We start from the raw sequence: 15,772 nt of genomic DNA on the forward strand, positions 1-15,772 counted from the left end.
TTTTAGCTGAATGATTGGAGTCCCTATCTCCCTATTTATTATTAGTGAGCAAAACTGGTTCAGCTTTCTTTTTATCCTCTTATGAAATATGAATTTCATTTTTGGTTGTAATTTTGTCAAAATATTCTCAGAAATTCTAGAATTCAAGGTCAACTTATGGCTTTGGTATTATGCTACCTTATTTGTTAACTATCCCATTCCAGTGGGAATGTTTCACCATGTTTATGTAGACTTAACTTCGTCAAGTTGTGATATACCATACAAAATGTTAGACTTTAGACTTTGCAGGGGGAGGGTTGTTTCCAAAATTTTATCAAAACAAATGCAATAAAAATTCTATGCTGTTGTGTGTGTATGTATGTATGTATGCATGTATAGATGTATGTATGCATATTTTTCTATTTAGTTTTCAACTTTCTTGTTAGAAATCCAACCTCTTGATAAACATTTCTTAATTGTTTTGCACAGTGTAGGATACAATGAGGCTAGTAGTAAAAAAAATAGATGTGTCTTGGCATTTGGTATGGCATTAAAATTTTCTGGTGGGCAGCAAAATTATTTAACTGGGAACTAAGTGGCTGATATTTTCTTTTTTTTAACATGGGGCAGCTGTATATTATTCTGCCAATTATCACATATTTAGCAGGGCTAAGTGTTCAATCTACAATAGCAGGTTTCTCGGGTCTGTGCTTAAATTATATAGCATATGGCACAATTTCATACATTTCAGCTACATTTCTGTCAATGCTTCATGAATCAAATCCAGACTCTTGCGACATTCTATGTGTTATTAAAACAATAATTAGTAAGTACAGTGTGTACAATTTCAGTACCTGTATCGTTAGAAAAAAGAAAGAACTCAGCAAACGAGTCATCATGTGATCCAGAAATAAGAGTCTGTGTCCTTGTTCCCTAGAAGTTTGTCAGAAAGTCAAAGTAATGTCTTGCATGCACTGCTAACTGATTGTGTGGAAATTTTTTTAAGTTTACTTTTTCTTTATTCTTCTGTCTCTTTTATCCATCTTCCCTCATTGTAGCAAATTAGACGCCCGGATGAAAGCAAAGGAGTTGCTAGTAGAGTTGGATCCCTCAAAGTAAATATGTTTCTAAATTTTATTTTGCAAGTTTTCTTCTATAGCCTACACATTTTTTTTTACAGGGAGTGGGGAGGGAAGGAAGAGGGTGGAGCTTCGATATTTCTCACCATTCCACTTATTTTTATTTCACTTTTTTTTAATCACTATGGGATCACTTTTTATTTGTTTCTGTGCTATACAAGAGCTATCATAACTCAGTTAGCTAAAGGAAAGTTGCCAAACTATTATTTCTGAATCATACTGTACCTCTGCAAAAGAAATTAGCTTCCTTAACCTATTTTTGGATTAGAATCATGAACACTTCAGATGGCAAAGTAGCAAATTCTGTTCATTCTAGGTAGAGAAGGATTCTGAGGCATAATCTACCACCTTCTTAAATTTATATAATTGCAGTGAAGGAGTTAGTCTGATTCCTTTTAAGTGGAAAAAGATAGTTTAAATGGATGCACTTTCAAGTGTATCTAAATAGACACAAGACTTTTTCTTCAGTTCGAAAGTCAACTAAATTGTTGTTTTTTATTAGTGTTCTTAGGTTTTATTCTTCAAGAGTACTTATGTATTAATACATTAGACAAACTCGGACACATGTTTGTATATTCATTTAAATGAAAAATAAAGATTTTGTGATATTTCTTTGAATGAATTCCCTTTTAAATTAAATATTAGACATTACTAAACTAATCTCCATCTTGAGAGGGATCTTGGAGTCCTAGTGGACAACCATTTGAATATGAGCCAGCAGCAGTGTGCAGCAGCTGCCAAAAAAGCCAACACAGTTCTAGGCTACATAAACAGAGGGATAGAATCAAGATCATGTGAAGTGTTAACACCACTTTATAATGCCTTGGTAAGGCCACACTTGGAATACTGCATCCAATTTTGGTCGCCACAATGTAAAAAAGATGTGGAGACTCTAGAAAGAGTGCAGAGAAGAGCAAAAAAGATGATTAGGGGACTGGAGACTAAAACATAGGAAGAACGGTTGCAGGAACTGGGTATGTCTAGTGTAATGAAAAGAAGGACATGGGGAGACATGATAGCAGTGTTCCAATATCTCAGGGGTTGCCACAAAGAAGAGGGAGTCAAACTATTCTCCAAGGCACCTGAGGGTAGAACAAGAAGCAATGGGTGGAAACTAATCAAAGAGAGAAGCAACTTAGAACTGAGGAGAAATTTCCTGACAGTTAGAACAATTAATCAGAAATGCCTCCAGAAATTGTGAAAACCCCAATACTGGAAGTCTTTAAGAAGATGTTGGATAGCCATTTGTCTGAAATGGCATAGGGTTTTCTGCCTAGGCAGGGGGTTGGACTAGAAGACCTCCAAGGTCCCTTCCAACTCTGCTATTGTATTGTATTGTGTGGTATATCATATTAAGATATGTTAACTTATACATTCTTATAGAGCTGGCTAACAAATCAGTGAATGTAGTGGAAAAATGTTTAATATCTTGGATTATAAAAATGCTGAAAGCTCACAGCATAGTTATCCTGACAATATTCAGCAGTATAAATAGGTAATTATTATTTATAAACTTTGAAGCGTTTCACTTTATTACTTCAACTGTGTTTTGCACCACATGGAGCACTAAGTTCTTTCTGTTGTTTTTTGCACTTTCTTGCCATCTCAGCTTTCTGTCTTGAAAATTATTTTCTTTTGTGTGTGTGGTGTGTGTGTATCACCTTTATTCCAAGAGAAGCCATCTTACTATTTCTCTTAATACTGCTCAATAGAGTTGCTCTCTGTAAAAGTGTCATTGCACTTTGCATAAAGAGGGGGAAGACAAAGTTGTAATTATGCATTTGTTTCCCATATTCAATTCCAAAAAATAATCTAATGAAAATGAATATAAAAATGCTATTATACTTATACTAATGATAATATTACATTCCTCTATGCCTTTCTCTAGGGATTCTTCTTTCAAAGAATTAAAACTATAATGCAATTGAGGTATACATTGTGTACATTAATTGATGCTTTATATAAATAAATAAACAATGCCAAACAGTGTATTTAATAGGTTAGCCATTATAAATAAATCCACATTAAACAACCAATGAGAACTCAGTCTCCAAATTGCATTTTTAGACATTTATACATTTTTGCTAAAATATGAATGAAGTATTTTAAAGTTCATATTTTTATTTTTGAATTATTGGCATAGACCCAAAACACAAGGATGAAATAAAGATAATTACTCAGAAATCTTATTATTATAGAAATTGTATGAGGACTCTTTTAAAAATGTTCTGAAAATGTTTAGCACTCTGATGGTTAGGAATCAATATATGATTATTGAGAAGAGTACCAGTAGCAATAACTATATGTATTTGCTAATTAACGTCTACACTTTAAAAAATAGTTGCTATTTTAACCAAATGATTTTTATCTTAACAAAAGGCTAGTCTTTTTGTATTATGCTACATGTATTACAAAGGCTATGGCAAATGTGTTGCACTGTATCATCACTTTTTTTAAAAAAAAATGGAAAGAAAGAAAATGAAAAGGCAATAGGTGGCTTTTTCAATTCATTTTCTGATGTTTACATATAGCTCCATCGAAAGCTGGAGGAGCTCAGAGATCACCTAGATGGGAATATCAAAGGATGCTCTCTCCGAGTAAATGTACGATTTCACTCGGTGAATTATTTTTAATAAATTTTTGCTGGCTGGTAATACCAAATGTGATTGGTTTGTTTTCTTATCCCATCATTCTTCCACTTTTTCTTTCCCCTTTTCTGTTTCCTTTTCTAATTCAGGTTTTATACCATAAAATGATTATTATTTCCCTAAATAATTGACCGTTAGTTACTTTCTGGGCTCACTGCTATTTAAAAAAATCACTTTTTGTCTCCAAATTCAACTGTGGTGTGCAATCATTTCCTAATTCAAAAATAAATAAGCTAGCCCAGCTTTTTTGAATCTGCTTTCCTTCAGCTTCGTTGCACCAAAACCAATCTCTAACCGGGAGTGGCAGTAGTCACGTCCCCTGAAGTTATAAGTTATAAGATATCTGGAGAATAATTGATTGGGACTAAGACAGAAAGTAGATTATGTGAATACTAGACAACATATAACATCTCAGAAGTAAACTTAAATCATATGCACTTTTGTCATATTTCTGTTTCACATCTAGAGCTTTACAATTTAATATGTCATGCCTGATTACTACACAGTATGTCTACTATATTATTTTATTTCTCTTTATTGCCCCCCAGCCTTTATATAGGTTTTTCCTATTCAATGGAAAAGCAGTTTGAGTCTATTATGTTTACCATTGGTCAATCAATTGGAAAAATAACACTGGCTGGAGGAAACACATACCTCTTATGTAATAACCATTGTGGCCCAAATCTTTCAAGTTAAAATTTTAACTGCATAGATGAAATAAACTGGGACAGAACTAGTCTAATCAGGACCATATTTCCTCTAATTATATGCCTCCTATTTACAAAAATGCCCATCTTATTCATTCATTCAATTTATTCATTGTGTATTTATTGATCACATCACAGATTTGTGTCTAGAATAGCAACATAATGAAAATATGTGAGTGTTAGATAATTTTATTTGTTAATTTGTTAACATTGAACTAACTATGTGATCATAAAGGTCTCTGTCAGAAATTTCTTCTGTGAAATATAATTTTCAAATTATTTTTCTAATATTTATAGTATTGATAAACAGAAACAGAAAATTTTAGTACTGATCCTGATTTTCGGCATATGTTATTTTGATGTTAGAACTTCTCCAAAATCTTATATGTGGTAGGAGTATATAGCAACAATTATAAAAATAATGATATTAAATTATTCCACATTTTGATCAGAGATTTGAGATTTAAAGTTATATTTAAATTTTTGAAAAAACATGGTGGCAAACCATCTCCCTACAATTAAGGTAATTTGGAAACAAAACTACAGTTACGACCAGTGGTCAAGGAAGCTAGGAATTGTAGTTCAGCAATATGCTGGCCAAAATCCCTTGTTTGTGAAATGAATGGCCATATAAATTTGATGAATGAATAAATAAAATACTTATAGAGCTATAAATCCTTCACAATTTTATGCAATGTATAGGCATTTAGATCCTGAAAAAGATTATGTAGTGGCTAAGAGTTAATACCAACTTTAAAGCACATCATCATCACCAGGCAGTAAGAGGTCTGCGAATATTGTGAATAAACTTGTGACGGAAACCTATCTATTTGGTTACATTTGGAGATTATTTCAAGAAAAAGTAATCGAAGAGAGCATCACAATAGTCCTGGAGTGACAATCTGGATCCAGGACATATTTTGTATCTTTAGTAGAGCCTGTAGCCCCACAAAATAAATAAAAAATACCTCTAAAAAAATGGAATTCTTCATGATTGCAAAATTACACTAAATTTTAACACTTATGAATTGCCTGAAAAGATTCCTCACTTCTGCAGTAATCTAAGAGGTATATAACTGAGGCCTCCTTTTTCTGCCTAAGGCATAAAGCTAAGATAACTCCAGATTTCTATATGATTTGGCACTTAGGTATTCTGGAATAGCATTCCTTAACTAGAAGGTTGCCTGCCAACAATTAAGAATATAGCTAAAAATGCCCTTCTTGGAAAATGAGAGGAGATGAACTAGGAGACACTACCTTAGGTTTCCAGCACTTATCATTTGGAACAGCCTCCCAGATAAAATTAGATGTGCTGATGATCTTTAGAGAGTAGTTTAAATCCAAGCCCTTCCAAGAGCACTTATAAATTGAGAAGGCATCATCTCAATTTACTATCTTGTTGACTGAAATGATAATGGAAGTGAGATATACCTCATTCACTGGAGATTTTTTTTAGTTTACCATCTATTCTTTCCTTTTTTTTCTTTTTTCTTTTAATCCTTAACCAAGATTTTTTTATTATTATTATGTTTGCTTCCAAGGTTCATAACAGAACTATGGTGTAAAATGAATAAATGAATGAACGAATGAATGAATGCTTTGCCTACTGAGATAACTTTTATAAACAACACTGTATTCCGGAATGATAACTGTATATGAGCCATCTTCACTTCATTCAGGTTGTTATCCAGGTTGTTTGACCTGGATTCTAAAATGTCAACTTTAGTGTTATAAATTTCCTTACTTTCATGGAATTTAGAAAATTTCTGTTGTTTGCCTGTTGGTAAGTCTCTATCCAGTTCTCAAAATGAATTCTCTCAGCTATTCCCTATAGAGATTCACTGCAGCTTTATACCTCACAGACAGAGGAGTGAGGGAATAATAATTTGAGGGGTTAAGCAAAATTCCCAGAAGTTTCAGTAGATTGATATTATCTTCCAATTTCCAGGATAACGATACTCTTAGCTCTCAAAACAGCTAACATTCAATATAAAAATTATAAATAGAGTAAATGTTTTTTTAAAAAATATAGAATATAGTAGAATATAGAAGAAAACTCCTTATTGGAGTTATGGGAAGAGTTTATCTGAGCAGATATCTTGATCAGTGACATTACCTTTTCTTTTCTGTCTTCAGGGATCCTTCCCATAGGATTGTTGTAATAATCTTGTGGAGTGGGGTGGACAGGAGAGGAATGAATTCATCAGAATCATCTCTGGAGTTGGTTATCACTACCTTTCTTCTCTTTCATTATTTAATAATTTTCCTATAGAATTTTGCTCAGATGTACGAATAGAAAAGTAGTCAGATTGCTAAGCATATCCAAGCTGTAAGTTAGTTGCAGCTACTTAGCTTTTAAAAAAAGAAAACACTCTTATCCTTCTTATCAGAATAGAAATATATCCCCCCCACAACTTAAAGCCTATATTTCTCATCCCACTGAGGATTCAAATAATCTTTACAGAAGGATCTTGCAGCCACTCCCACTCCACACTGTAATCAAACATTGATCCATTGCTGACTACATTGAGATATCCACAAGCATGAAAGATATCCAACAATGCCATAGCATCCCAGCACTATCTTGTAAACACATACCTTCCAAATAGATAGGCATTACTGTGAGCATGTCTCCTTTCTATTCTAGTAGTGAGTTTTACATTTGGCCTTATCTCTTAAAATGTTTCCTTTTCAATTCAAGTATGTCATCACATATTAGTCACTTAACATTTTTATAGATCAAATAAATAACATATAATTACTCAACGTTTTATTAAAGGTACAGAAATTGGTATATAGTTTTATATGTCACACCAATTTTGTGCAAACTTCACAAAGTCTGGCTTCAAACTTTGTCAGACTTCACAAAATAATACTCCTATATTGCCTAGTGAAATCATACACAGAATAATGTTTGTAAATTTTAGTCATTATGATTCTTCCCTTTCCATATTTGGAAACATATTTGGGTTTATAGGATTTGACAGAATTCAATACAAGAAATCTCTTTGAGGTTTTTAGCCTAAATATGTGGCAAGAAGTTTCATTTTCTTAGTCTTGCCTGATAACAATCTAACAGAATTGCATTCCACTGTGAATTCTTCCCTTTCATTCAAGTCTTAGAAAAAATGAAACAACAAAGCCCTTTAAATTGCAAGGTTTTTTCTGTATTCAAGATTGGAGCCCTAAAGTAACTCAAAATACGCACACATAAACACACACACACACACACACACACACACACACACATATTACCAGCTATAGTATCAGTTTAACATGAAAATAAGGGTGAGATGGGAAATACCTGAAATTGACAAATAAATAAAACAAATATAAGCATTATGCTCCATCTGGCCTGCTCCATAAAAAGGGAGGTTTTCCAGAGATAGGTGGAATTTTTCTGTCTCTCAGTCATGTAACTATCTTTTCTCTGCCTAGTAAAACATTTGTGCTTCCTTGTGTTCATTTTTACCTCCATCAAGAGTTTCCTGCATTGGGTGACTTGTCCCTATGAAGTTCTTCCTTTTCTGGTCTTCTACATCATTCTCCACATAGTGCCCAGCAGTTCCCTTCAGAAGTTGCTCCCCTCAGCAGAACTGCTCTCAAACAAGAACTCTCAGTAGTACAAAATAGTGTTTGCTCATTGTTCTTCACAAAAATCAGTAACCCAACTTCAACAATCAGAGTTGTCTAATCTGATTTAGTTACTCACTATTATCTTCATTCCAATCCTCCAATATTTCTCTTCTTTTCTTCTGCCGGGAGTCCTTACTGAATCCTTCCTTTAACACAACATCTATAAAGCCAGCCCATCCTTTCTTTCTGTGAGAAACTTTTTTGTGATAACTGAATTATTTCTATCTTTATCAACAAACTGGCACAAAGTATCAGAAAGCATTTGTTTGAGTGCGAGTGTGAATGTAAGAAAATGTGACCATGGTAATTCCAGGCATGTCATAGTAAGCAGTGATTATATATGAATTGAGTTTGTATGCACTGGAATATACTTATTTAACTCCACAAATAGATAAAAGAAAACATCAGCCAATGATATAACCAAGTTGCTTGGATTATTGGAAAAAACATTTTTGATTATGTGAACCTTGTCCTGAACTGAACATAAGAAGACATAAAATGCATTGGTTGATTCATAAAGAGGAATTTATGGAGAAATTAGAACTGCTGTTCTATTTACCAAAAATGCTTTCTGTCAAATAAGTGGGATTTGCTTTTGCAAAAATGAGATTCGTTTATCGTTTTCTGATAGCTCACTTCTTAAAAAAAATTGGATTAGTTCACACAACTTGTTCAAATAAAATTTAAAGTACATTTTATGGACTTAAGCACACATTTTGAAAGTCCATATTTGTTACAATTATGAATTAACAATTGAATTATATATAATTACAGTCCTGAAATATTCATATTTAAATATTCTACTTTAAATGTCATTGTAGATGGAAAGCCATCTTAGTCTGTGATTTAAAAAAAAACACTCCAATTTAATTGTACCAATTAACCACTTTATGTGTTTGATTAAGTGAGCTGCAGCTCATGAAAATTGTATGCCTTTTAATACAATTGTTTGTCAGAAAAACTGCTACCAGACTCCTGACTTAAATGGCTTAATCTTCAAAATATTTTTATATCCGAAATCTAATTTGTAGAAAACACAAAACCTCTGCTATGTCTCAGTGCTGGAACCACCTAAACAGAAAACATTTTAAGACCCTTACTATGTCATCACCTCTTTTATAACAATGTTTTCTTTTCCCCACTGCATAACCAGGCTCGGCTCCCTTCGTGCTCATCCACCTATAGTGTTTCTGAGGTATACTTTGCACGTGTTCTTTCATAGTACAGTTTCTTCATTCATCACCCTTTGATTTAATTAATTTATTTCATTTGGTCTTCCCCATGCAGAAGTGAGAGAGAGAAAATCACCTTGTGGGATTTATTATGCATGCTCACCTTGCAACCATGTCCAGCCTAACTTAATACCAATCAGCCACTTAATCATAGAACAATTTTTAATTGCAGCATTTTTATAGTTTATAATAATATTGTATAATTACATACAAACCAAAATTCTGTGCAGTTTTTTAAAGAAAAGTTTTTATGCAGAAAGTCAGTAAGTACTATATAATTTTGTAACCCATCCACAGTCACTACTGTGAGATGGGTGGCCACATAATTTACTGAAATTAATTAATTAAATGTTTGTTTGTAGGATTTTTTAATAGTCAGGTCTTTCAGAAATAGATCACATAGTTCAATAATTATATTTCCATGTATGAGTATGAAGTTTTATCTGTTTCATAAATGAGAGTGGAATAAAAGTGAAAGATTGTTCTTTCATTTACACTTATTCAATGGAATGGTAATATTAGAAGAAGCTTTTCAATAACTGGAATTTTCTAGAAGGATCCATAAATCATGCTTCCCTGATAACTATTATTGGAGTGAAAAGGATGGAAAGATTTTTTTTATTTAATACTGTTCTGGAAGAGTTTTGTACTAACAAATTTATCATGCACCCAACATCGTCACAAAATGATTACTATAAAAATAATGTCTAAGATCTCGCTGCATTTTTCCTTTCAGGTATACAAATATTTTCTGCATGCAATTTTGCAAACACAGAGAACATTTCCAAAGTTATTATTCTCAAGTCTTTTTTTTTCATTCTAACAAAGCCTGCTGCCGTGCTCGACATCTTGCAAGATATTTAGCCATGTCACAATAAATTATCCATTAATCTACCCCGTGTTTAAATATCTGCTCACTTATTCATTTCTTTATGGAGACAGAGAAGGTTAGGAGATGCACCGGGTAACTATGAATTGAAAATGTGGGGTTTCATATTATCAGGAAGGGTCATAGGATGGAGAACAGATATATTATAATATATAAAATCCCAGTGAATTAGAAAAGCTCTAGAAAAAGATGTCTGGATTGTCTACCAGTATGATTTAGTAGTCCATAAGAGTCAATGGAAGGTACCATTTTGGGATCCCACTGAGATGAGACCAAACCCATCTATCCAGAGACTACTAATTTTAGTACTCTAATTGTAGATGTAATAGCAATCTTTTGGTAATGAGTTCATTTGTTTCTATCATAAGTGAATATATTAAAACAGTGTTCAGTACCAGGCAATTTATGTTAACTCCTCTTCATTTAACATGGTATAGCACTATATATCTTGAGTGCTTTTGCTCCCAATTCCAACATAGAAATTCAAATGCTCATATAAAAACAACAGTTATTACAGTGCTTGAATTTTACTATTATATCTGGTGTATGCATCATAAGATTAGTAGTGACACATGTTACAGCCAGTCACCCTCTCTCAGTTGAAACCTCATTTCAAGATTGTTGATGTGGGGAAAATAGGATGAAGGTGTATTGGATATTTTGCTGTCTTGAGTTATTTGTAAAAATAATAAAAGCGGGATACAAATAAATAAAATAAAAATAAATATGTTGGATACTTAATACAACCATTATGAAAAGGTTTAGTGGTGTTATATAATAAATAGTTTGGGAAGAATAAAGCACCTCCCCTTAGTTTTCTTGAGTTTTAGTTATATATTGTGGCATACTATTATTTTTACTTGAAGATATAGCAGATGTACCAAATTGTAATACAAAAAGTCATTATACCATTCTTCTCAAAGTATAGAATAGTGGCCCATAAACAATGTAAACGTCTGCTTGAAAAATATTTTAGCCTCTATCCCCAATGTCCTACTTACACCCTTACCTCATTATAAACACATCTACATGGCTGGGAATGCACTGCTTAATCATACATCACATGCATATTGTCCATTGCTTGCAGTGAACAATTGAAATTGAAATAATTAATTATTTTCTATTGTAAGTTCCTCCTGAGATCAAAAGATGGCTAATTTCTATGAAAATTACTGAATAACTTAGGCATCTGTTCAGCTGTCTTAATAACTTTGATTGTATATGTTGGTCTCATTCTATAGTTTTCTTCCTGTCTTTGCTTTATTTGCTTTAGTCTTTGACCCTAACATTAAGTAAATAAAAATATCCATTATTGGCATCCAGCTAGTAGAGAGCAGAAACCACATAATACCCTTTTTTATTTTGATGGGCAGGTATTGGTTTTAATTGAACGATCTTTGGACAGCTATATAGTATATCATGCAGCTTTTATTCATAAAGTAGACTTGAATCTTGTCACTCTGAAATTTTATTTTTCTATTTAAATATCTCCTAAAAATCTCTTAAGAGTCTTAATAATAGGTTGTCTGATATATGAGGAGATTAAAGGAAGTTTATCATTAATTTAGCTAGGGTCATGATGTTGTATTTCATTCTGCTCTAGTGGATTTACAGTTGTGATTGCCCATATATGTCTAAATAATAGAAGCCAAAGACAAACACTGGAAAACCATAATCTACACACATTGTTTGAGTGAGCTTAATAGTATATGACAGATCAGTATTTTAAATAGGACACAAGAGTCAATGTCAGATCTGCCGGTATCAATAAACAAAAATTACATATTCATCCTGCTTTTCCTCAAGAGGGCTCAAGATGACATATTTAATATATCCTCTCATTTTGTGAGCTCACCTAATTAATTAGGCATTGAGAAACAGTAGTAGCCAGAAATCACCTGAGTTCCATCTTGAGTGAATATTTGAATCCAGCTCTCCCTCTCTCCCTCCCTCCCTCCCTCTCCCCCCCCCCTCTCTTCCTGACATTTGGAATATAAATCTTTTAATATGATTTTCCTGGAAACTTAAGTTCTGGGAAGAAAAGAAGCATTTCAAATGAGTTTCATGCTTTGTTTGAACTAGAACAGAAAAATAATATTTTAATAATTTAAAAATATGTAAATTTATCATTCTGTAAGAGTCATGTATCTAAAATGTAACCCATTCTCTATAAACATCTGATGATGCATATGTTCTTTCTTTGTCTATCTAATGAATATTATTTGAGGAAATCTAGATGTAAACTTGCATTATTAGATACATACCTTTTGCATCTAGTTTTTCTTATATTTTCATATATTCCTCTTTATTCTTACTTTTTTTATATTTTTCTTAGATCTTTTTCCTCATTAGTTCTTTCAGATTCTTGGAAATGTAACTTTCTTATGCAAATGCATAAGAAGCTGTGTTATTAAAAGTTCTTGGTTGCTAATTTAATCTACATAATTAAACATTTTGTAGTTTAGATTGTAGGATACTATAATAAATTATATAAAAACAGTTGGACTTAAGGGTATGAGTGTTATGTAGTTATTAGAATTTTTTATAGATATGTATCAATGCTTGAATAATTTAGTAGTTACCTAAATGCATAGAAAAAGGGACTTCTGTCAAAATTATACATAGTGTAAATGTTTTTCAAAGTCATATTAAAGAGGCAAACCAAAAGAAATGGTAGGCACTGTGCATCAATTCCTAAGTGCAGCATTTATAAAGAATGTTAATTACAATACATTATAAAGAGCACACAACCCTTTTTTTAAGTGCTAATATACCTCTTATTCAGAGAGCCCTTAAAATTTGGAGTTTGATCTATATTTCTAAATCTTTCACTGAAAAGGTAATACATATTTTTCAAATATTGTGAAGTATAGCACATTATAAAAGAGGCCTTGTGAAACAATAAGCAAGATCCAAAAATGAAGATCCTTATAATCCAGTGTTTCTTGCAATGCAAAGCAATTGTATTTATCTAAAACCAATATGTAGACTTTGCAACATCATCTTAATAATGCAACTTCTTTCTGAAGAATGCTTCCATGAGTGTAATGAAATTTAAGATTATAACTGCAATCAATAACATGGTTCTGTTTTAATTGAAAGGAATGACTAAGATTTCTCTTTTAGAAAAATACATTATTGTTTTGTACAAATTTTTAATTTGATATTTAATCAATATGGGAACAAAAACATCTAATGTGAGGTTTTTTTTAACCTTGTGCAACACATCCCTGTGTCATGTAAAATGCTTTTGAACATCTCCTGATTTCAAAGGAATTTGCTTTTTTTAGTGAGCTCATGAGGATGGAACATTGCTCTGTGGTATTAACCAAAATTAACTATCTTAGACAAATGGAACTATTGTATAGTTCTTTGAACTTGGCCAATATTTTTTCAGTGAGAAACAAGGGATTGTAATGAGATTTTGTTAATCTTACTGATTAACATTTCAGCAAGGTACCAAATGAATCTTACAGATTTTTAATTAAAACATATTTGACTATTTGCAGACTGTTTTTACAAATTGAAAATCTTTTTTTTTAAAGAGAAGCACTTTTTACTCTGTCTTTCCCAGTGACGTGCGGTAAGGTTTATGGCTGGTGAGGCACTGACATCATCACCCAAGATGCTGAGGAACAGAAACATTTTACATTTACAAAATATAACAAAGACATTTCAGTACTTCAACAGCATACAGGTAGTCCTCAACGTACAACTGTTCATTTAGTGACTATTCAAAGTTACACCACTGGAAAAAGTGACTTAAGACCGTTTTTCACTTATGACCATTGCAGCATCCCTATGGTCACATGATCAAAATTCAGATGCTTGGCAAAATGTTGGATGGTTGCAGTGTCCTGGAGTCACGTGATCACTTTGTGCAACCATCCGACATTTTGCAACCTTCTGACAGTAGACAAGGAAAGTCAATGGAGGAAGCCAGATTCACCTAACAACCGTGTTACTAACTTAACACCTGCAGTGATTCACTTAACAACTGCAATCAGAAAAGTCGTAGAGTGGGGCAAAATTCACTTAACTGTCTTACTGTGCAAAATAAAATTTTAGGTTCAATTGTGGTCATAGGTTCAGGACTACCTGTCTCCTATTAAGACACGACAAATGATCATCATGAAGGGAGGACTGTGACATCTTTGATCTTTTTGCAATTGCATAGAAAATGGCGAGAAATAATATTCTACTTCAGTTCTACTTGGAAATGAACAGCTATCAGTAATAACGTTTATCAGGGAATACACTACAACCCTGGATAGAAGTTTTGGAATATATTCAAGGCAAGTTAAATATTAATAATTAATTTAATATGTGTTGCCTGCACTGGATGTTTGCATAATGGAATGGAGGAGGAGGAGGAGGAGGAGGAGGAGGAGGAGGAGGAGGAGGAGGAGAGATGAAAGGCAAGGGGGGAGGAATAATTCCTACTCTTTCCCCCAGTGTATCCCTCAGCAGTATACTTAAAGCCCTCAATGGCAGATAACTGTAATTCACATCCAGGTCTGCTCAACCAACCACCCCGCTTTGCACATCAGGTATTATTTAGCTAGGGGTGGGTAGAAAAAAATGAAGAATAAATGTGTTCCTCCTGGAGCTTTTTTGGGGGGGGGAGCAGCCATCCCCACCTGTTACCAAAGGAACCTCAGACAGTTAAAAGGGAATAAGCGCAGCCTTAGCTCAGCAGAAATGACTGGATTCTATTATTAGCCCACCTTGGATAATAAAGCGTTATTATCATCCATGCTCCAGCAGGCGGGGGAGGGTAACTTCCAACAAAATGCAGCAACCAGAGAAAAGCAGCGAGGGGAGAGGAAGCTCGTCTGGGGAGAGCCACGTGCTGCTTTTGCCTTAGATTCCTCTCCTCCACACGCGTACCTTTCCTCCTGGACTCTCTCCCGGCTACCTTGCCAACTGCTTCTTTTGCCATGTTGTTTCCCAGCATGGCAAAACACTTTCTTTTCCCTTTGCCTTCCAGCCCGCCAAGAAGTGCCAGATCTGAGCCAATCCACCATTGCAGCTTGGCCCGGGCCGCAGGGAAACCTCACTAGCATAAAGCGCTTTCTTTCGCCCATGGCGGAGCTCAGGCGTTCTGTCCTCTCCCCCAACACCCCACTGATTAACCCACCTATTTGTTGGAAGCTTTGGTATAGGCTCGCATTCCCCCCCCCCCAATCTTCCTCCTTTTGCAATTCATGCAAGGTTAACTCAACAGAGAAGACTCAATCCAAATGGCAACTGGCATTGCATTTATTAAAGAAAAAAGAAAAAAAAGGAAATCTGAAGGAAAAGAGGGAGCATGGGGTGGGGGTGGGGGGCGTCAGAAAGGGAGAAAGAGAGAGGAAGAGCGGGCGCGACCCTGTAGCTTTAAACAGAATGACAGAGTTGGAAGGGAAGGAACCAATGACTGCACTGGACTCATCACACTGCTGCCACTGAGTCAAAGGAAGAACCAGCGCCCTCTACTATGAGGCAGGAGAATTGTGTGCGTTACCTACCTCTGGACTTTTTAGGCTTTTAACCAGTGGTG

The 15,772-nt window shown here is 34.0% G+C and overlaps 1 protein-coding gene across 10 annotated transcripts in view; it reads left to right on the plus strand.

The window, feature by feature from the left end:
- Positions 1 to 15,772, plus strand: part of GPHN (gephyrin) — a 231,627-nt gene that overhangs the window by 169,692 nt on the left and 46,163 nt on the right. For 6 of the 10 annotated variants that reach the window (XM_032227446.1, XM_032227414.1, XM_032227482.1 and 3 more), the window contains one exon: positions 1,038 to 1,094. The exons of the other annotated variants lie outside the window; for them this stretch is intronic. In XM_032227446.1, the coding sequence (XP_032083337.1) occupies positions 1,038 to 1,094 (57 nt within the window). The remainder of the gene's footprint in view (positions 1 to 1,037; positions 1,095 to 15,772) is intronic. 10 annotated transcript variants of the gene reach the window in all.

The sequence above is a fragment of the Thamnophis elegans genome, chromosome 1 (assembly GCF_009769535.1).
Source record: "Thamnophis elegans isolate rThaEle1 chromosome 1, rThaEle1.pri, whole genome shotgun sequence".
Taxonomy (NCBI): Eukaryota; Metazoa; Chordata; class Lepidosauria; order Squamata; family Colubridae; genus Thamnophis; species Thamnophis elegans.